Source organism: Varroa destructor, unplaced genomic scaffold, assembly GCF_002443255.2.
Source record: "Varroa destructor unplaced genomic scaffold, Vdes_3.0 BEIS01000005.1, whole genome shotgun sequence".
NCBI classification, from domain to species: Eukaryota; Metazoa; Arthropoda; class Arachnida; order Mesostigmata; family Varroidae; genus Varroa; species Varroa destructor.
In genome coordinates, this window is record NW_019211458.1 from 14,947,071 (window position 1) to 14,970,747 (window position 23,677).

Consider the following 23,677-nt stretch of genomic DNA (forward strand, 5'->3'; position numbering starts at 1 on the left):
TATATGAGTTTAAATGAAGAGCATTAAAAAAATCGCCTCTACTAACTACTATACTCAGAAAGTGCTTATTAATTTCCTTATCTCTTATGATCTCCTCTGTTTTTGAAATATGAACATAGGGTTAGGGTAGTCTTTTTGGTTTCACAGAACAGAAGCCGGCAATACTGAATGGTCCCTCGCACTTGTCGCATGGTTAACATGGTCGGCATGGACTTGCAGTGATAAAGCAGTATCAACCTAAAACATTCATCTACCTAATTTCAACCGTAGCAGCATTATCGCTCGTTCCTCTCGGAAAGATGCAAATGTCATTATATTTCTCTGTGCTTTTGGTTGCTACTTTGTGGATACGTTTGGTCCGTCTTGTTCAGGTATGCAGACGTCTATTTACTGAGACGCTTCATTGCTTATTAGAATATTGGACACAGTCTGGTCCTCCGCAGCTTCAGTGAGTTCTCTGAAGACTGAATATTGAAGATCCCCCGGGCAGAAATCAGTGCAAAGTGTGATGGTCTGCCTATCTTTGCCACGGTTTATAAGCCACATGGCTCGGATGCCTCATGGTAATCAATATTTGTTTCTACCAGTCCTAGATGCTTGCAACGCACTTCGATGATCGTTGAAGCGTGATGAGCAGGTTTTAGTGAAGCACTTTATGCATGGTCAACTACTGTTCAAAGGATCTGAGTCTTTGTTCCACAAATAGACCTCAAAGTTGACGAACAGGCTTCGTGCCCGATTCGTATTCAGTGTCAAAAAGGAAGTTCACGGTATATCACACCAGTTCACAATGACCTCAGTCGTTACCGGCAGTTCCTCTTTCTGTTAGTTATATGAGATCGAAGGTAAGTGTCCTTGGTGAGGAGACGGATTGACAGCCCGGGGCATATTTTTGTCTCACGTCGCTTATATAGGACGATGTCAGTTACGCTCCTTGGTTTGACAAATCGTGCCCTTATAATTTTTGATTAAGTTAGCTTTTGAACCTTGTTAGACAAAAATGACGCCATGCGAACAAGACGGTAGTCAGATGACGAGGCTGTCTAGTGATCACAGGTTAAACATAAAACGTCATAGAGGTTAAATTTAGTAAAGAGGCATTGCCGTCTAATGACTGAGTCTGGGCCTTTTAGCACGACACCTGTCTGTATTAGTTTTTTTATAAAATCAGAATTTTGTTTCTGTAAAAGGAATCTCGTTTAATAGTTAAAGCTAGCATAGCGGTGTGTTTGGTGTAGGACACTGGACGGAAGTATCGATTATACATGTTTCCTCAATACAGGTTTCTCATCTGTTGGCCCTGATCGGCTTTTTCTGTCGAAATAGATGAAAACACTAACCGTATCGATAATATCCTTACCTCTCTTACCTAAATCGGTTTGAATACCCGCTCGGTGTGCACTAGAGTGGCAGATCAACGATGGAAAATAGATCTCGAACTCGAACATGGTTGTGCGCTCAGGGCATTCGTCTGCCATTCTAGGTTTTAAACAACATTGTTTAAATGCATTCATATAGTAACTTTGTCTTTTTGTACTTGTCGCTTTTAGTGTTTAACACACGGTTCGGTAATAAATATACAATGAACAACTATGGTTGGTTATTACATAGCGTCGTGCATAGCTATAATGCAATCCGGAGAAATCGTGCAGTTAAATCTATGCAAGTTAGTCAAAAGTCTGGGTTGAACGTAACTAGGTCACCTGGGCATTTATTGCACGAGTGCAGGAAATAACGCGCAAAATTTGAAGAATCGCATTGAACGCCGTCTTTGCGATTTATTCAATTCCAAGCAACTCGACCTCAAAGATGAGAGTTGCGTTAGGCGGGATAATAGAACCGAAGCCACGAGCTCCGTACGCGTAATCGGGACTGCAAGTGAGGACGGCTCGTTCGCCAACCGACATCAAAGCAACGCCTTCATCCCATCCCTTGATCACCTGCCCTCGGCCGATCTTAAACCTGAACGGCGTTCCTCGGTCTCTCGACGAGTCGAACTTGTTTCCGTTGGTCAGCCTCCCGATATAGTGTACTACAACGGTCTGACCCGTGATTGGGTAAGTGGAGTTATCGCCTTCCTGAATCGTCCTTACGTCGACACCCATGGTACTTTCATTTAGGATTTTTGGGCAAGTATGATCATTTGCGGCAATACGCAAGCGGAACCTGCACAGGACGATCGAATCACCAGCCACCACTAGGTGTCACTGCGTTTTCTTACAAGCAGACGAAAGCTAAAGCAGCTTCGATCATTTAATCATCGGAAAAGTCACGTGGTCCGATTAAGGTGTTGACAGTCCACAGGCAGAGTTCGGTACCTCCACTACCGGCCACAAATCAATATCAATAACAAATATCCGCGGTGTTAGTTATAACTCGGAATGAATATCGTTTCCCATCACGTGCCCATCATGCCTTAATATATGACGTTTTCGGAAACATTTTCATTTGGCCTTTCGCATTCAATAATTACTTCAGCCCTAACGTTTTTCGTCGAATCGTATATCTTTGACCTATAATTACTCTCGTATAATAATACTAGTATTTATTATCTGCACAGATTGATCCTTTCTACGCTAAAAGCAATCCAAGCCGGGTTCAGTATCAAATAATAATTTCGTATCCTGTAGAACTAACAGAGAGCGTTTTCTGCTTTTAAGGCTAATTGTCTATAAGGATATATAATATATGTTTCATGGAAAGCAGTGAAGGCCATAATTTACTTCTCCTATGCTCTACAACAGGCCATTGCTATTCGAGTGAACGGATATAATTTTGATGGACTGCTTGGAAAGCGCCGATCCATCATCATGATTGATGATTTTCTGTGCTGTAACAGATATTAATAATAAGTCACGTAGACATTTTCTGGACACGTCTATGAGTGCATAACGTAATGATTGTAAAAGCACAATGATTTACTTTGTGTTCCGGGAGAGCCCGAAAACGATAAATTACCACGTATATTTTTTTGTTTATTGCAAACCACAATAAAAGAAAAGTATGAATACGTTCTATGTAAATATATTTATGTATGTATGTATAGGATGTTCAAAAAAATGATGAGACATCAACCAAAGTTTACCATTTTGTGCGATACCTTTTGTACAGTATATTTTCATTTTCAATTATATAATGACTTACTAAGGTAACGTTTAATTAGATTTTATTTTATTAGATAATTTAATTAGATAGAACGATTTAAGAAAATATATCTGAAAGTTCATCAAGCTGCTTGTAATTCCACCACATAATTACCTAAAATTCGACGATCAAGGTGAATACTACAACGTTATTATTTTGTTGTTACAAAACAATTGGAAAAGTACCTACCTCTCAAACCAATAAACATTGCTTAATTTTATAAGTCTGTGTAACTCTCTTCGTGGAACCCTGTATATATTGAACGTGCTTTTAGATATCTGCAAAAAACGTACAATGAAGCAACGTTTCTGACTGAACGTATACCATCAGCTAAGCGGCTGGGGAGAACAGGTCTATCATAAGTACAGCAGAGACCTGAGGATCTACTACGGGGTCGCGTGGATGGTACACATGATTTTGAGTGCGTTGATATAGCTAACAAGCGTGCGGTCAGGCTGTCTCAAACCTCTACGTTGGTAAAAAAATCATTGCCAGATATTCGTAGCCAGGAAAATAAGGAATGAACTAAAATAACGAATTGAGGAAGATAACATATTAGTATAAAAATAAGTAGCTACTTATATAGTTGCCATGCCACATCATGAGTATGTTAGAGAAACCTCAGATAAGATCAGATAGAGCCACTCGGATTAAGCCCCCGATACTATGCCTAAAAATAGATGATTCCGAAAACTTTTTTTTACATAGTATGAATAACTAGTAGTGCTAAACACAGGAAAAACGGTAGGCGGGATAAAAAGGCAGTTGAATTTACTGCGTCTATTTTATTTGTCAATACACAAAATACAAAATCAACGTGCCTTGGATTACTACAATTTTGTGGCATTTCCAACCACTATACTTAACAAGGTATTATAGTAACTTACAGGCCAATGTCAACAGGTCTTTCTGCTCTTTTGAAGCATCACCCTACCGGCGGGTACATGTCGAATAAGTTAGCAAGTACCTGGAAGTTAGATAATATAAAATATTCCTGAAATCAACAAAACACACAAACAGTTTTCTTCTGCCGTATGTACAGATTCTACTAAAAAAAAAATACGCTTTTATACGCAAACCGATGGTCAAAAAACTGGAAAGCTACCATTATTTAGTTTGAGTATACAATAAACCCGAGCCGACATAGAAGATCGTCTTGATAAGCGTTTATCTTCGCAATAGAGTGGTGGAAAAACTGCGTTCGAAGCCTTTCTTATAAAGCGTGAAAATCAGGATTAGCACTTTACAATTCGATCGTATAATGTTTATCGTTCAGCAACTGCAAACCCCATTAAGTGACTTGTTTTGTTCTTAAACCACTAAACTTCTGTCAACTGTTCCATCTTTATGATGTTGAAATTTCTTAGAAAATCCATATTTTTCAAAATTTTCGAACATTTGAGCAAACTGCTTGAATGTATTTTCAGGCTTTTTTAGCGATTACCGTCAAAGATAAATAATAATATAAAATTAACGATAGAAATTCAACTTGAAGAAAAAACAACTAAATCTCTATGGTACGTTTATTTATTTAACATGAAAAGCAAGTCACGGTCGTATGGCCGTTCTCTGCTATCTTTTGTAGATACACCTTTCAGACTGTATCCTGTTTTGCGCAGTTCTGACTTATCCGAGCTCTCAAGTGTGCAAGACCTTGAGAATAGTGCGAATTATTGTCGACCATGACCCCAGCATAATCGTGCTAATGGGTCGTTTCATCGTGGACCCAGGCATACTTTACGTTTTTCTTCCCAAACCCGTGCGGGCTTTGGATCGTTTAATTTGGCGGGATTCTATGGAAAAACTTTACTCGGAATTGTCGGTTTATTGTCAGCGGGATGACGGTGCGCTACCCTAATTTTTTTGGCTTTTGTTGAAGTCTAAACCTATCAGTCCTATCATTATACATATAGCAAGAAAAGGACTCGAAGCAAGAGTTTTAGTTTTTGCCTATTTTGCCTATCATTTCCAGTGACTGAGTCTTGCGCGAGTCCAGAACACAGGTCAATTCAATATAATAATGACATGTTTATGGTCATCCTTACGTTATCGTTTCTTAATGGGTTCCTTCTGTGCACCGGTGTAGTATTGCTGTTGTCTTCATTTGTCTCTTATATACACTTTTAGAACCATGGGATATATATATATATATATATATATATATATATATATATATATAGTATAAAGCATTCTAATGAAGAACAGATCACAGTAACTTGTTGCCGGAATTCATAGCTCTCTATGTTACCGATCGAGTCGTGACACAAAGGAATATTTGATTTCTCTATCCGACTAATCATGTTTATTTGTATGTAGGTATGTGCGTGTATTTGTGTGTATGTTATTATGTAGCAGAATTTCCGAAGCGGTAAATGTCGTTTCGGAAAGAACGACAGTGCAATTACATCATAGTAACCCCAGACACGACGTAAATCTGAAAGAAAGCAATAGTGTAGATTATGTTTATCTGCTATTTTGACGTAGTGTAGTATGACATGTAACATTATAAAAACTATGGGGAATGGACATACGGCACAGGCATGATTCCTAGAGATATGACAGACCCACGATCACTTACTGAGAGATAACAACAACAACGATTTTTATGTGAATTTTTTTTATCTATAAATGTTCTAAGATTATACAGCTCTTAAAATGATGTCAACTGAACACGTCTTAAGCTCCTTATCGCACTCTAGATATCAGAAACCAGAAGACTTCTAAACTCTATACCTTCTTCGTACTGAACCGGGCATATGTGCATGCGCTGCATTGTTAGCCACCTCACTACTCATTTTTACCCATTAAGCCTTTCAGAATGAAGTGTCCCAAAGCAGCCCAATATCCGTCAATCATCTTCTCGATTCGAGCTGATCAATCAAAGTTCATCGATGATAGTTTGCTGCTGTTGTTGTTGCTGCTGTCTTCCTGAAGCAGGACCCGGCTGGCCGCTTGCCGCATTCGACGATCTGTCAGTTGACCCTCCGCCTAGGGCCTCTACACCAGCTGAACCTATTCCACGTTCGCTCAAACTAGCCGACTGCGTCTGCATTTGATTCCCGCCAGCGGGCGCCATCTGATTTACCGCAAATGGCACCGTTTTCACGTGTGTTTGCCACTGTGATGACAGCTGGAAAAATTTTACATTGGTCCATTCCGTTCCATCGATTGTGATCTGTTCAAGAAAAAAAAACAACGTATAAAACAAGCGCCCAACCGTTAGTATAGTCATTATACAGCTGTGTTCTAAGACGAAAGTGGCTTGCTTATAGGTCTAGCATAGGATAGAAGGAAATACGCGAGGATCGCCCTATAGAATGATGTTGTTCCTATCGTGCCCTAGGGTAAAATCGTTTCTTTCTCTTATTAACAAAATACTGCAGCATGGATAGATTAACGTATACTAAAGAACCGAATTAAACACGCTCAACACGTTACATCAAATGCTGGTTTCGTTCGAGCTGCATTTTGTCTTACCCGTAGCGGAGCGTTCTTCGATGAACAAATAAGCCTCTGCACGCCATCGGCCTGTTTTGTCCCTTCATCTGCCCCAGTTGATGTCTTTTTCTTACCCAACCGCATCACTTTTTGTTTAACTTTCTCTTTTGTCGAGTAACTCAATGTAAGTAGATGTGAAGGGGGCATCCGGCGAACCTGTCGAGTTATTACGACAACAAGAAAATCACTAACAGTTCCCTTTGGTATTTGACAAATTTCTATTTTCAGAAACTCACAATGGACATTCTATTAGAGAAATTCGAGGCACTGGAAGACTGTTCTACTTGCAAATAATGAGCATTGCTCATTCTTGCTTTTTGCCGGTTTCACAAAAGAAGTCACCGTTGACATACAAGCTCAGGTTCTAAGCAAAGGCATAAGTACTTCATTTAATAACCTCATGAAGTAAACTACCTTCATGATTCTCAATTGTCAGCTTTTTGCCTGTGATGCTTAAATGAGTTTGTTCAATGCGATTACCTGTAAATGCCTAAAAATTCCCTTAAGAGTACATTTGTTTGCTTCTTTATTGTTGACGGTCCAAAAGTCGATCTGTAGCTCCATTGGTTCAAATTCCCGTTCGCTTCGGCCGCCGCCAACCCCATCTTTATCTTTTTCGCCAATCCGACTATGTCTTCCGCTTCCAGGGGCACTGCCAGATCCTCCGCTAATTCCGCCAATCGACGCTTGATGACCTGCCTGCGCCGGTGAATTGGGAGGTGTTACCTAAAAAAATACAAAGACACTTCGTTTATTAGGATGCAATAAAAGGCAACTATCGGCCCTAACGACAGAATGATAAAAGGACTTTGGAATGAATGTAACTTAAATAAATTAGTCATCTCAGCTCAATTTTATTATAGCGATATCCTATATAGCGCTTAGTTTTAGACATTATCGTGCGCAGGCAGGCCAAACACCATGGCCATATTTTTGTGATATGTCAACAAAGCGCTATAAAATCGACTGCCGCCGGAATCAGACCGCGACGCCGAAAGTCATTAGTTGAACTTGCGCAAGTTTATACATTTATCAATAAACAAAGTTCTTTTCATAATACGGTCTTTATAGAGCTGCAGTGACACTGGGTTTGTCCACTAAGCTCAGACACATGTAGTGGCCTAGGTTCAAAACTGGGCGTTGACACACTCCGCTTTGTGCTGTCTGAAGAAATGCTTAAAAGTAGTACCAAATGTACGACCCGATTTGTTCTTCAATTAGGATAACGATACAGATCGAGGACGTATTTCCTTATATATATATATATATATATATATATATATATCGAACTCCAAGTAATCGCTTTTCGGACGAAGGCTTCTAAAATATGAGGGTACCAAAAGCCCGGGGCCACATTATTCTATCATTCTATGAATTACATACACACTATACTAACAAAACGGGGTAGATCACATAGGTGCTATATTTGCTAATGGTACCTTGTTATCGCCAGTAGCTTTACTGTCGCCAGGGGGCGAGGTCGAGTCTTCGACACCCTCAATGCGGACCTCGGTAACAAATGGCACGAATGCCTGCGAAACAAACAGTAATTAAAAATTACCGATTGCCAACACAGAAGTAGCATTATACAAATAGCCTACGTATTTTAGTGACTAATACAAGCTGCGTATAGCAGGAGTACCTACAATCGGGCCGATCGATAAGAAATGGACATGCCTTTTTTATACGCCTAAAAATTTATTAACGAACCATGTGATAATAGACGAATACTGAAGAACCACTAACTTGTGAGTGTTTTCATCCGTTATTTCCGAATATACACAATTACACACAGTTCGTCTAGAAAATAGAACGCTACTTAGATGTTTCGCTGGCTATCGGGGCTTTTCTAGATAGATGAATGAATGGACTTCTAGGAAGTTTAAAAAATAGACATTTAAACTTTACATTATAGTTATGACACCCACCTGAGTAGAGTCCTGTTTTGCTAATGTCAGCATAACCTCGGCAATTGGCAATTGAAGAACTGAGGTGACTGGTGAATTAACATAGCGGGCAATCCGTGAAGCGATCTCCGATTCATATAGAGGAGCACCGGCAAGAGCTTCGAACCACGATGAGTCAGCAAACGGATACGATGAATCTACGCTAGCCAGATATCTAAGGCGAGACCAAAACGCAGTTGAATTGGAGGCCAGTAGAATAAAAAGTCAGAGTATCATGCGAAGCGCATGATTACTCTAGTCGTTCCGCCTAATGTACCAATATTGAATAGAATAAAACAACTTGCATCAATAAAAACTCCTTGTTTAACAAAAACATCGGAGGCATCCTTCTATGGATCTTCCATCTCACACGTATAACTGAAGAAGTTTGAGAAAAAGGATCTGGCGAAGAGCAGTGATACCCAACGCATATGTCTGTGTATGGAAAATTCAACTTTTCCCATCTTTTCATGCAGTGTTAATTGTCACCTTGCGATAGCGGCTTCGTGTTGGCTGAGTGGGATAAGAAAAAACCGAAAATAGTTAATCCATTCCGGGGTCTTCGAGGAAAATTGTTCAACGTACACACGGAGCAGGTGATTAACGAATGAATCGTCTCCCATTAAAACCACCTAACGCAAACATTGCGAAACAGTACAAACAATTCGTAAACATCATAATGTTATTACGCACAGATATACGTTATTAAACATACTAGGTTTTGATGATTAGTCATCGATTTTCTGTGATGGTTTTATGAAAAGCACAGTCTCACCTTGCAAATAATGTAACCACAAAAGCCCTTGATTCCCTAAGTAATAGAGACGCAAGACCCGTTAACAATTAACAAGAGGCATCAATAATCGTAGTACCTTAATAGAAGTTGGATTTCGTGAGTTGTTATTACAAAAGTTCTGAACTCGTTGCACGAGAGCACCAAGTGCGGCTTTCAACTCGGGCCCGGAAGCTACAATAGACACGCTTTTTACAATGGATTTCAGAGCAGAGGCAACCGCTGCCGAATGCCGTTCCGATGAATGTAGCAAATAGCACGACGATGGCAGACCTGGCTCGTCCTAAAATAAATATAAACAACGTGACGAAACAAGGAGAGCCGTTAGATCGTCATAAACCTACCACAATGAGGCCTTCACTCGTACAGAGCATCTATGAGTCAACGCTCTTAAATTTCAGCTGTTCAGTTTTGTAAGAAGCGATCCATATATTCCAAAACATAATCCTCACTAACAATACCCAGGCGTAGGGCAATTTAGGAGCACTGTTTCAGTTGCCAATGTGCAAAGGCTGTGGCAGGGGCGATACACGAGTTTCTTTTCCTCGCTGCTTGTGTGTCGTCACGAATTTATTACGAAACGTATACGCATACGAAATGCAAGCGAAAAAGACTTGGCCCTAGCTCGCTGACCTAAAAGTTATGTCGACAAAATCAGGACCAGTCGACCAACCAAGGAATTACATGACGACTAATGAAGGCGGACGAGAGAAAGAGGATAGGAAAAAACGCTAGTTAGATGATTGCAGAGCCCACCAAAACCGAAAATAATAATCCAAGAACGACGATGCCGACGACGACAAAAATGGAGTTATAATATTTTGAAACAATTTTCTGTCACTTTAACAGATATATCCGTGTATATATATAGGCGTTGCGTAAGGTGGAGCAAAAACCGGAGACGGACATATCGTCGGAGCTTTTAAAAGCACACATATATAGCATTTGATATATTGTGCCACTAGCACGTCTATTTATTTGTTTAGAGTAAGGCTGTGTAGAAATTAATAGCGCTTTCAATAATATCAACACGTAATGAGAAAGGCAATGATAACAATTTTCTTATACTTGCTACAGACGCTCATGCTAACTTACCTCTGATACGAGTTTAAATCCATATCCGAAGACAGTTAATGTAAAATGATCGGTGTATATACGTGCACGTATTTGGTTATAAGTTCTATCATTTTCTAATTAAAGACACTTGAAGCAAACTGTATATAGAGTAAAAATTCAGCGCGACGAAATTCGTTCTTTTCAATTGTTTAGCAAGCGGCCGTAGTTTTCGTTGCTTTTTACCCAAGGCCTAATATACTAAACTATTTACACAGTTATCATACAGGCTTAGTAAGTTATCATTACCTCGAAAAGTTTCTTTTCATCGGGTGTGGAGTCACAGGCCGATTCGTCTGATTCGCTGGCCGAGGCCTTTGTCGCTGATATGAAATTTGTGGGAGACTTGGAGATTCCTGAAAGACCAATTAAATCAAATCATTATGGAAACGTCTAACAAGTAAGAACAGTATTGTTAATATGTTTGTTAAGCATTAAAAGAACGAACGTAGACCCAGTAATACAGCTATTAATACGGTAGAGTTGACCCGTATTGATCAGTTGACCCGTACAGCCCTCGAATAACTTTACCCAATTCTGGACGAGACCAAAAAGTGGGTTAAGATTCATCTGCTCGCTAAAATCACTGCGGGTTTGCGTATGCTAGAGTAATCGTATGCGGAAACAACGCTTCCTGATTAGAGTACGTGCTGTCGAACACTGATACTAGTTTATTTCCCTACTTAATCGATAGAAACATCCACATAAACTTGACATACCAGCGATGACAGTAATAACAGGTCCTTAGCTCGACTTTATCTTTTAGATCAGAACTCTATTGTTTGCTAATCGTTCTAAATTCGGTCCAGTGAACCTCAGTCCAAGTCGATTCAATCCGGAAAAGTTGTATGTTCCGTCATTGTCAGACATGCGGGTTTATTTGCCGTTACGATAGATATCTGCGATAGCTGTTTGAGTCACGAGTACACGTTCGTCTTGTCAAGACATCTCTATTACGGGTGACATAACAAACCCAATCTTGTATCGGGCCCACAATGACATATCCACGTAAACATAACAACAGCACGCTTTTCGCAATCAGATTAACACACCGGGATGTATAGTTCTAAATTACTATTTATAAAGATAACGCTCGAATAAGTTAAGTACTTATCGATGTTTGCTCTCAAGGAAAATAATACCAATAAAAATTTAAAAATTATTGAACTTAACTATATCGTACGCTTGAAACACGTACTTACCAGTTATAGGCAATAAGTTAGCCTGAGCGTGTTTGAAAATTTTTAGTCCTACGCCTCATGTCAATTCGCAAATGTTGGTAAGTTTGTTAGAAAATTAACTTAAGCTTATAGGCAAAATTATTTGAGGCTATGTTTGTGAATTTCCATCCGTTTTATACAAAACACATATGATTACGTACATCGTGCAGTCTATCGAATTTCTGCGTCGGTCACGATCAAGTACGGTGTCGTGTCTGTATGCGTGTTATTTAATGAAGAATGCATCTGGTGTTACCTTGCGCCTGGATGTGTCTGACAAGGCCCAGCTAGAGAATTTTAGTTACACAAATATGAGTCAGTTTGTTCTTGCTCTAACTTTGAGTGTTTGAAAGGCAACTTATAATTACATTCAATAGTTCAATAACTTACAACTAATATGTATTTTGTAATTCAGCTTGCATTTGGGCTTGCTACTTGTTCAATATTGCTCTAACCCAGGTTGCGAATTCGTCTAGAATCAAGTGCGCGGTGACAAACGATTCAGCGACAATCAACACGACCGATAATGGCCAATTTATTAAATATAACGAATGTTAGAATAAACGGGAAGCGCTCGCATGTGCCTAATCACGGCATCTTGATCCACCCACACTAATGGATAACCAATCCTATAACCTGAGCTGAAGGGGACACACGGTAGGATAAATAACAGGATCTTTGTCTTCTAAACGATTCATTGGAACCGTGCATTGAAGTATCGCGCGTCAATTAACGTAAATTCGAAGTTGTTATTTAAATCGGAGCTCAGATTCACTGCACTACTTCAGATTCGTCATAATAATCATTTACTGTTACAGAAAAGTAGAGCCATCATATAGACAATCCGATTTGAAGTATTACGTCAAGCTAGCTTTTGCAAGCTATCACGAATCGCGCTTAGACAATGGCGAAAACGTCCTGACCAATACAACCCCCGAAATCAAAGAGGAAAGCCAATTGACACAGGTTCTGTCATTCATAAGCAGTGTCCCGCTTTCCCGTCACCTAATTTACCGCAAAACTAACCGCAGAAGATTTTATTAGAGTCAATATATTATATAGAGTACTAACGATAACCACAGTAAGATAATTACTGTGTGATAAATGTAGGCATTACCGCACGTAAGAATTACATCCGCAGCCTGTGTTCTGCGTCACGTGTAGCAAGCCGTTGAAAGATGCCAATCAAACAATTGATTGAATATCCTCTTATTGTGATAATATTCCAATAGAGAGCTATCTTGAATTTGGGTCACCACCAGAAGGCTAATGGCCCGTACAAAAAAGAATCACAAGTCGAGGGTTAGCTAACTATACCCATATCTTCTGATCGTTTATCCATAACGGGTGCCTCAATATTTTACAGCAAAAAGTCTGACAGATGCACGACTCAGCAAATGAAATGGAAAAATTGAGTTAGCCATGTTGAAAACACTGTTTGCATTTGTCCTTTAGACGTAAATATTCGTTGAACTCGTCACTGGTATATTTCGAATTGTAATCTATGGCGGGCTTTTTTAAACATTTCCTTCTAATAGCGAAAAATGATTAATTTTACTCGTCAGTTGTTATACAGTAGAACACAGCTTACGGCCATCATTTCTGAGTATCGCAGATTTTCCTTAGGCTTGTATAGCTAGTTAAATTCGCACCTTCCCGTAGTGACGTAAAAACGGGAAAGCAGATTAGATAAGCGTCTAAGTGAACGCCATATGCCACTTATTGTCAGTGTTAAATAAGCAAATGACGTTCACATACGAATGCCATCCACTCATTACTAACCCATCGCCGAACATGTCCCAAGACACAATTTACGTGTTGCTGCGGCTTGAAAATTAGTTCACGTTTTATCAGTATCGTATTCGATGTAATCACCTATAAAATAGAAAGAAAATCACCTAGGAAAATAGGAAAAACGCTAGAGGTCCATAAATGATTAGATCTAAATCAGCGATTATGAGATAACGTAATATTCCGCTGAGTACCATTGTTATGTAAGAAGAATTTTGGAGAATTGTTGTTAGCGCTGTTTTACCGTAGCGAAAAGCCGTTTTCAACGTTACGTTACGTACTGACGATTTTCGCTGTGTGATAAACATCAAAGAAATAAGCGGAAAAATTAATTCCTTAGTAGGTAAACAAATACCCTCTTGTCGCCTCAGCATCTAGGCTATTACAGTGGTCAACGCAGAAGCTCTTCCCATTAGGCCCTGTGCGTAATTACATGATTTGCGTGAAATGAAGGGATTCTCATGAAGCTCGCGTGACTGCAGGGTATTTTTGTATACTTAAATAATAAAGACGCTTATTATAAGAATTAACTTAGGGACAATACATTCGAAGCTTGCCTGAGACGCTAAACACATGATGTACCGCGTCCTTCAGAGTAGAAAACTAGCTAACGCTACTCAAGGGTTATCAGTCCTCCACGAAAACTGCTAAGTTATTGTACCGGTACATGAATGGACTACAAGGTGCAAGACATAACCATACGCAATGTGATGAAACTAAAACGTACGACTTAGATGGTGGTAAAAAGCATATGTGATATAGGATTTCATATTGGGGTAGTTGGTCATGTCCCAGTTGTTGACAACAACAATAATCATACGGAGGCCTTAGAGCCTTGCTCGCCAGCCACGCGACGCGAATTTCCATACACCAACTTTAATGAGTGTTATTATTTAATTGTTTCTCTTGTTCGGTTTATCTATCCCTATTCCATTGATAATCTACTATTTAAGCCAATCAAAACTGTAGGCCCCGCTACAAACGGCAGGCGCAGTTGGTATAAGTCATCATATTTACAAGTACCTACCCAGAGCATCCACCCTGCTCGTCACTTTTCACTATTTATATTAACGGAGGAGAAAGTAAAGTATTTATTTGACCGGACATCTGCTTCGTTAAACCTTTGTCCATGTTACTGTTTGTCTGCGTTTCATGCTTACACATTTGTAAATATGAGCTGTAAATGTGAAGGAGTAACTAAGTGTTCTCACTACCGACTAACCGATCCAGTCAAAACCAATCCAGACGAGCAGAGACATACAAACAAATAACCACATCATTAATGAGCAGGAACCCAACATTTAGAGACGCGGTACGGCTGTGCAGGCCTCATCGGCCGCTTTAATCAGTCAGCAGTAGTGACACCTTGCAGCAAGCAGGCCGCAGCTCACAAGACGCAAGCCAACAGACTTATTTAGATTACAGATCGAGCAAAAGCTGGTCTCGAACTGCATTCAAAATGCATTTACGGCCGACGACCGATTTTTGTACTCAACAGGCCTATCAGTCGATGACGAGGATTCCAGAGATGCAATTCTAAGTAAAGAGATATATGCGACTAAATAAAATAAGTCACCTTAACCGGTTTGCATAACCTTAACTAACTTAACTAAACGTAACGTAAACATAAACGGTAATATATGATAAAAATCCCATCCCGAAAAAATAACGAGACCAAGCGGAACGTGAGATCACGGGACGTCTATCGAGACGATAGTTAACCCTTTGCTGAGCCTGCATAACAGATTTGTGCAGATAATTCCTAATCATTTATGCTTGCAGTGTCGATGTAACTGAAAACAGAATAAGTTAGTAAGGCAAAAAGTTCCTTTTCTATCTATCTCTGATCAAGTGCATATCCTAGAAAACCCTCCGCCATGCCTTCTATGTAACATTCCCTTTAACGAAGGCCTAACATCGAATGAAAGAGGTCACATTGTAATTTGGTACCGATCAAAACAGTATTTGACTAGCATAAATACGAATATATTCATTATTACTACTATTAACTTTACGTACATTTTACCTTTCACCGAATGACTAATCATTTCTCGACAATGGTAATAACTGCTTACCGTCCTGATTCGGCGGTACCAACGTAAGACTTGAGAAGAACGGTCGTAACGACGGCTTCGGTGTCGACGTAATCGACAGATCATCGTTCTCTTCCTGGCCACCGGACAAATCGGATAGATTAGAGAGCTCATCAAACAGGAGGTCCTCCAGTCGGCGCCGTTCCTCAGCCGCTCCATCGCCCATAGCGCTTTGTTCCCCATCCGACGCGCCTTCGACGTCATCGGCAGCACGAAACTTGCGCAGAAGCGCGATAAACTTTTGTTTGATGTTGCGTTGGCTCTGCGCACCCACGCCGCCGCCCCCACCTCCGCTTGGGGGCTCTTCTGCGTTAGGCGATAAAAGGCTCGTCTTCAGTGAACCTACGCAGTTCGACATTCGGTATGGCGTCAAATAACGTAACGAACTGTAGTAGTAGTATTATTACTAGCAACGTACATGTTTCTACTATACATATGTTCAGAGAGACGTTAATAATTAGCACCGAAGGTAGAATCGTTATAAATCAGCTGTTGCTCTAATTATCTTATTGAAACGGTACTGTATTCCATTGATAATCCCCACCTAGAGCTTTCATTCACTCGGAAATATATCAAATAAATTGTGTGATTTCTAAAAATGGCTAATGATTCATTATGCTTTCCTAACACATACCACGTCTGTTCGTTTTCCTGAGACTTCTTCTCCGAGTTCGCCCTCCACCGCCACCCGTTCCACCTCCGGCGGCAGTTCCGTCTTCGTCAGAGACCTCTGAGCTGTTGTCATCCGAATCGTCATCGGAGAACCTTTCATTAATTGATATCCCTTTTAGGCCGAGTCCAACGACACTGTCCTCCACAACTGGGAGCGTGCTTAGACTGCCCATTGTGAGAACCGCCACGGGCGTAGCGACGCTACCCCGCTTTTCCTTATCGGGATTGTCCGATCGAGGCTCGAACAACATTAATTCTTTGTCCACTGGGCCCTGAAGGACCTAGAATAGCAATCAAAACCAGTAATTTTCGTTCTATATTTGATTTATTAGAAGCTCGAATAACTATCTCTATCTGTCTATCTCTAAGAGTGAGTGTCAAAAGAAGACACGAAATAATAGATGACGGATTTGAACCGCTGAACTTAGTCATTAGAAGGAAAGCGGCAGATACGACGTCTTTCAGGGACGGCGCGAAAGATAAATTGGAAAATCAATAAGAAATTCAATACGTAAGCTTGCGATATACAATTTACTGGAACCTGACTCGCAACCATATATATATATATATATATATATATATATATATATTAAAATTATGAATGATAGCAAATTGGAAATAATCTCAGTAAGTTAAGATCGTACATTTTAAATGTTTATATTTAGCCTTAATCTTAAGGTGGTAACAAAATAGCAGCGCGTATAGTCGTGCACAAGAAAGCAATAAAACAAATACTTGCATACAAGGCCTTTGAATAACAGGTTACCTTCTGCTGTCAAATCGTGTACAGACCTGCGTGCCCTAATGTATGCTTTACAGTTCTACCGTGTCGCCTCTTAGACTCGTTTAGTCATGTCGGGTTCTCGAGTGGATCTCTTAGTATAGGAATTGAGCATAGGAAAGCTGTTTGTCAAGCTCTAGTCAAACGCATGTTGCTGTTGGCGGTACAGAGATCCCCGTTATAATCGTGTTGATCCGTATATCTATGTAGGTGTTTGAACGAGAAAAAGGTCTCGTTTAGGCTTGACAAATCTTTACGCCTTCTGTATTCTTTCTTCAAAATCTTGTTGCTTCAACCACCCATTCAACTCAGTTACGGCAATGGCAGATGGAATAAGTGACGTTCCCGCCGTCGTATTTGCCATGTCCATTTGCGTGCTTTCGTAAGCCAAAATGCGCAGCAAAGTTACGAGCGATAGGAGAAACAAGATAAATAGAGATGATACATACCCAATAGTTCTATAAAATCATGCTATATTATGTTAATTACTGTGATATTCAAGGGACTGTAGCACATACATTGGGAAGCCCTGGAAATTCAAATGTGAAATTTTTAGTAGAGAAGAGGAAGAAAAGTTTTAAAGTTACTAGAAGTGAACGAATGTTATGCTATTACTATAATTGTTATAATTTGTCACAGTTCACGCGCACCAATAGAAGTTACTAATTATGTCCATGCTAATTTTGTCTAGGACCCAAAGTTCCACGTTATCGGTTATCAAAATAATTGATAAGATTATACTTCAGCAAGATGGATTCTGTGTAGATCTTACGCAAGACATTGATCCACTCATTACGTATCGTAAACTACTATGAATCTGTCCTTCTTAGTCCTCTGGCTGGACGCGGAAGCAGGTAGCCTTTTGAATTTATCAAAACGCAAACTTACATTTATTGTCACTGTTCACCGTGCGAAAATGGCCGATAACAAGTCAAACATTCAAAGGAGAAATTAGTAATCGCATTATCGTCGAACAGCTGGGTCATCTCATAAAACGAAAAAAATACTAGAACTTCTACCTTCAAGCTGACTCGAGCCAGGTCAAGACGAAGATACTTAGGCCGCTAACAAATCACTCATTGAATCCAGAGTTCAAATCAATAGTCATGGCAGAATAATCCTCTGAATCCAAAGGTGACAAGGTTACTCGTTTATGAGCGGCTTGTGGGCTCTGGGCGCGTGGTTATCGCCGCGCGACCTTGGTTAGTTACAGACCCAACGGGTTAAAGGTGGCAATATAGACAACGATGTCAACATCACTGTGTGTAATAATGGCCTACCTAAGGGCCACCGCAATGTTAGCTCTAGCAACTTCGCCAAGGCACAAATAGCTAGACGGATCTAGCATCAAATCAATTGGGTTCAATTTTGGCAAGAATATTAATGTGAACAATTTATGTAGTTCACTGACTATAGTATCCTCGTGATACAAGTTATTCAGGGTTAAAGTTGTCAACAAATACAATGTTGTACGGATCCTAATTGAATTATTATATATACGACAGTCCGGTACACTGACTATAAATTGCTTAGTCTGTGTGCCTAATTATATTTTTTGGTCGACTAGAGTACGTTTCTTAACTTACCTCAGTGTAGGTACGCATATATTAAGTGATACACAAGATTTGAATGTTCGATCGTACCCTTTCAACTCATCCATTGTGGACTCACTTCGACCATCTGCAGCATGGTGTATTAGACTGCCGTATAGAAAAATATGGAAAAAAGTAAGGCAGGAGAGTGCGGGTATGTAGTCTCAGTCGTTCAGACATCTTGTGTCTTTGAAACTTAAGTCACGTACTACCTATTTCTACAATTCAGCCAGTTGTGGACTTTACTTCAAAAAAACTTCTCCTTCCATGTGGTAAAACTCCGTGCGTCTTTCACTCCGATATATCTCTGCTACTGGAATGCAATCTGACGAGATGCTTCCAGGCGATTCGTATGCCCGTATCAGTGGGCATTTAATTGACTCCGAGCAAGTTTTGTTGTCGTCCGAGTTCATCCGCCTGGAGACAACGTACTAGAAGTACTACCAACTTGTTAATCAGTCTGTTTCTGAATTGGTAAAAGAGTTTGGCCGCTTTCGTATCATGGGTCGTTTGCTCGATATTGATGGCGTCCCGTTAATGAGCTGTCAAGGTCACTTTTCGTTTCCATCGTCATCTCGATGATACTTACTGCTATCGTTTGGTAGTTTGCTCAGACTAGTCCGCCTCGATTCAGCCTTTCGAAGAGCTCGCAGAAGCCATTCTGGAGAAACGCAATGGAGTGAACGTGCTGCATTGCTAGATTGGCGGAATTATTCATGGAATCGCCGCTCAGCTTAAGCACTGATCGGTAGAGCTCGAAGCGAACCCGAGCAATCGAGATCCGCCGGGACTCAGTAACAGAAAGAGCAATGAAATGCCTCGTGTAAACGAAGTGCTCCGTCCACAGCTTGGGCGTCCTTGTGGACACAGCAAACCCTGACCTGACAAACAGCAGAAACCGTACTAGACAGTGTGAGGGCCTCGGATGCGTACGGAATCCTTGGCCAAATCTACTAGCTATCGGCGCTTTTCGCCTGTGCATTGTCATTGTTTGAGCTGACTCCGCAAATCCGAATTAACGCGAGATCACCTTTAAGAAACTAATGCGCGCCTTCGCGTGAATTGTCCGTAAAATCGGATCAAGGGATAGGAACGTCATTTTGCAGAGAGGACACAGAAACAACAACAGCAATTGGACCGTGCATACAAAGCAACAACATCGATCCTGTGTCACTGCCACTCCTGCGCGGATCTGTACTGCTACAGCTGACATTAGACCAACTGGAATAGCTCGCCAGCCACACTAGGACTACCTTTAGCATACGTACGTAATATTTAGAAGTCATTCAAAGTTATTAGTTTTCAGCGTGAAGCTTACCATCGTACAATTTACACACTGAGATAAGTTACAAACATAAGGAAAGTGAACGACGCGAACATGGCATGCTTTATGCATGTGTGATGGCCCGAGTCGTCAAGGGGTTCAGTATCAGAAGATAGGTATGGTCGGCGTGCCATGCATGCGTTCCATTATAGTATGTTCGATTGGAATTGCCATGTTGATCGTTTTGCGTTTATCTTATGCTGTCAACGGGGCTGATACTGAACTTGGTGGAATAATTATAATACAGTCTACTATTAGAACCCCGTGGAACCTCGGCAATATTAGTTTCTCAGCATCAAATAGATTCAGACCCACCTCCAATCCATTGACATGTCAGTTAGATAAAACACAGCTATTTATTCACTTTCAATGTAATCAAACGACTATATGATTCCGATATCCGAGGACCTTGTTGGTACAGGCATGCCAAAACTAATATGTGTGAGTATGCTCGAATTCCGAAGATGTCAAGCAACCAGAGCGGTCTATAACTATCCGAATGACTGACCCAAAAAGCAAAGAAATTGCTTGACGTAAAGCTCAGCCTTACCTCGCACATGTTCAGCGTGTTCTGAGCCAGCGTCTTATACCCAAGCATGGTTCGATTTTTATACTTTTTCTTACGCTGGATCATCACTACGAGTTGATTTCCACCTCTTTTAATAAAATGGGGGTACTGCAATGAAAACTGAAGATCGAGCTCGCAATCGAACACCTGGAATACACACTCAACAATAACAGAAACATTACGTTAATAATTCATTATAAGCCATTTCTTATACGTTAGTTTAATTAACAGTAGTATAGCTTTCGTACAGACATGATACAAAGCTGCCAAGCGATAGGGATGGACGCAAATTCAAAGTAGATAAGTCGTATTCTTCGTCTTCACCGTAGGCACAATTCAACATAGGTGTCGGTCGATCCGATAGCTTCGGTTTACTTTATTTAAATAGCTGGATCATCTTTGTCATAGACTTTGTGGGTAGGCAAACTTTTACAAGTCATCACCATCCAAGTCGCCATGCCATCGTTTAGATTGACGTCAATAGATTTTTTTTCTCTGTTAACATCCGAAACGTAATGATACCGCCTCCAAGATCTTGGAGTGGTGATATCGTTACCTTCTAGTCGAATAGCTAGCCTGTGATCATACGTACCTAGATATGAGGACAGATATAAAGACTACCTGGCCAAAATAAAAGTACGTAATTCACAAAAAATAGTAGTATATAAATAATCGCCTACACGCTCCTCTGTAGAACAGTATTCTAATATCAGACAATAGTATGTTGCATGTTGACATAACTGTTTTCGGACGTTAAAAGCCCCTCGAACCTTGTCGTTCCTGTCGACTGAGAAGTTTGATTTGTGACCCTATTCTAAAAATCATAGATTCTTTTCGGTGTAGGTATTAGAAGAGGGATAACCATTTGCGAGAAGGAGTAGTCATCTTTTAAGCCGCTACGTACCGTGTTTAGCGGGACAGAGCCGTGTTTGTTACCTTTGATTCAGCTCCGACGCAGAAGATTGTCCGTACAATAAATCGCTACTAACGGATACTAATTTTCAAGCGGGCGTGCAGTTAGATCATGGCATTATTAGAGCACAGATGGCATTATTAGATCGATGTAAGTAGACGAAATGTGGAAAATTCTAAAGAGATTTGCTGTTTTTTCCTTTACTATATAATTGGTGCATGGTTGCATAACAGAGATAGTAACGCTGGCTTGACCGAGAACCCCTGCTAGTGTATTTATCGCTATGGGAAAATGTAGCGATTAAAGGGTCAACTCTTCTTACAAATTTGGCAGGCGGTTGTGTAAGGGTTTCGCACCGACGCCAGCGCTCAAACGCAGGTCGAAGGTCGTTGTAAGTCGTGTAGCAAGCGACTCTAGTAGTAAACAAAGCTGCAAGCGAACAGAAGTACGCTTGACTCCGGTGGACGATCTCCGACTAGGCAAAAAGAATGCGCTAGCGCCGAGCTTCTAGAGATCGCCTCTTGTGTACGCACATAATTATATATAGTACTACTACGGTAAACGACGGTATAAAAGTTGACCACAATTTACCATAATACGATGTGGTAAACAGCAATGATCGTCAACTCGCCGCGACACCTTGACGGCGTAAGAACGCTGGACCGCCGCAGAGGCAGAACGGCGCTAAAGAGGAAACACCGTGCTCTTTTTGTTTAAGATCAAAAGTTGCTGGTTCAGCGCCTATTACGAGCGCAACGGTGATGCGGCCATTAACCTCGTCCGTCCCCCTAGGTCATTTCGGCATCAGTCACCATCATCGTAACCGTTTGTGTCACCATCGGTATAACCCTAACAGAATAGTTTCTAAACGCCGAAGAGTCGCGCTGTGCTCGCTAGCCCCTGGGCAGCTGAAAGTGCGGCGCGAAGCAAAACGCCGAAAGAAAAATGCCCCATGGCAGAATCACGTTTACATAAGCAGTGGAATACAGATATTGCATTGCAAGCGAACAGCCAGGCAGAACCACGGGCACAGAGCACGTCTAGATGACTAGTTTACTGTATACTACATCACCGTATTATTGAAACTAATGAACGTCACTGCGTCGCCTTTCGAGAGGGTGTCGATTGTTTGCGAGAATTATTACAGCTCAATCATATGGGAACTTTAAGCGCCGGTCCCTTGTCGTAATTGTTACGTCACGGGTGCGAGCTAGACAGCGCAAGATCGAATTATATGGGCTAGATTTACTAAAAGGCCCAACGGCCATCTAAGCGAGCACTTTCCTGCGACAGCGTACTATCGTCATACAGTACAATATACTAGCGGCAACAGTGCTTTCGAAACGTGATTAGACCTGTCTACGGCATTGTCTATCTGTACGCAATGTAGCTAAGATGCCCGCTGGTTTCTGCAAAGAAAAGCGGTTAGTTTGCCGCGAACAGATTTGTTAATCAGGCGGCTTCGTTGAAATGTTGTAGCCATTGGTTAGAAGTAAGTGATCTTAAGGTACAGGAAAGGGCTAATTATCATAAGAGAGTATTGCGCAGTAGGACATTGCACCTATGTTTATGATGCAGAAAAATTGAACTGCTAATAACATTCGAAGGCATATACCTAGCGCATCATCAAGAAAGCATAAAACGACATTGTCCTTCTTCAGCTTTCTAGGCGACTGTCCTGCAATTACACGACCATTTCACTTTTGCAACATTTCTGCTTAGTAGCCGGCATCGCTGTTTAGACCGTAGCTTTTAGCTGGTCGGGACGCGTCACCGGGCGCGACGCATTGTTGACACACACACACACACTCAAAATTTTAAAAAAAAAAACTGAGATAATACGCAATTTTCGAAGAGAGATCACTCTTCGAGGTTCTTTTCTCTAGTGATAACCGCTGAAGTTTTGATCTTTGCAACTGATAGACAGCGGCAAGACAAGCATCGGTGTTCCGAAATGATGCCCACTATTTACCCACGCGTTACTCTATTTTTTCTATTATAGACGCTGTAAGATATTTGAGCACCACGCTTCTATTTGTGTTCTGTGTAACTTCTGTAGCAAGTGATTGTCCTCTAGCATCTTGTCTGTGACCAGAAACATGCGATAGATGCTTCACTTTTATGGTGCCGGTGTTAGTATTCGTGTCCACGTTCTTCGCTCCTGAATGAGACAGGCATTGTACGAGCTGTCGTGACAGGCAACATTAACGTGGTGCTGCTGGAACCCGT

At 40.8% G+C, this 23,677-nt stretch overlaps 1 protein-coding gene and 1 pseudogene across 14 annotated transcripts in view; both read right to left on the minus strand.

Annotated features, from left to right (window-relative positions):
* Window positions 1-1,684: 1,684 nt before the first annotated feature.
* LOC111251115 (peptidyl-prolyl cis-trans isomerase FKBP1A pseudogene) lies at window positions 1,685-2,382 on the minus strand (annotated as a pseudogene).
* Window positions 2,383-4,655: 2,273 nt separating this feature from the next.
* The window catches only part of KrT95D (phosphofurin acidic cluster sorting protein KrT95D), a 41,140-nt gene continuing 22,118 nt past the window's right edge, over window positions 4,656-23,677 (minus strand). For 11 of the 14 annotated variants that reach the window (XM_086989132.1, XM_086989127.1, XM_086989128.1 and 8 more), the window contains 12 exons: window positions 20,518-20,694; window positions 16,233-16,551; window positions 15,581-15,940; window positions 10,744-10,850; window positions 9,461-9,664; window positions 9,078-9,220; window positions 8,571-8,763; window positions 8,082-8,174; window positions 7,123-7,368; window positions 6,622-6,798; window positions 5,946-6,319; window positions 4,656-5,578 (listed from right to left, as the gene is read on the minus strand). In XM_086989132.1, the coding sequence (XP_086845258.1) occupies window positions 6,023-6,319; window positions 6,622-6,798; window positions 7,123-7,368; window positions 8,082-8,174; window positions 8,571-8,763; window positions 9,078-9,220; window positions 9,461-9,664; window positions 10,744-10,850; window positions 15,581-15,940; window positions 16,233-16,551; window positions 20,518-20,694 (2,316 nt within the window). In that variant the 3' untranslated portion in view covers window positions 4,656-5,578; window positions 5,946-6,022. Of the gene's footprint in view, window positions 6,320-6,621; window positions 6,799-7,122; window positions 7,369-8,081; window positions 8,175-8,570; window positions 8,764-9,077; window positions 9,221-9,460; window positions 9,665-10,743; window positions 10,851-15,580; window positions 15,941-16,232; window positions 16,552-20,517; window positions 20,695-23,677 lie in introns of all 14 variants that reach the window. The other 3 variants (XM_086989134.1, XM_086989133.1, XM_086989125.1) reach the window with 3 other exon arrangements.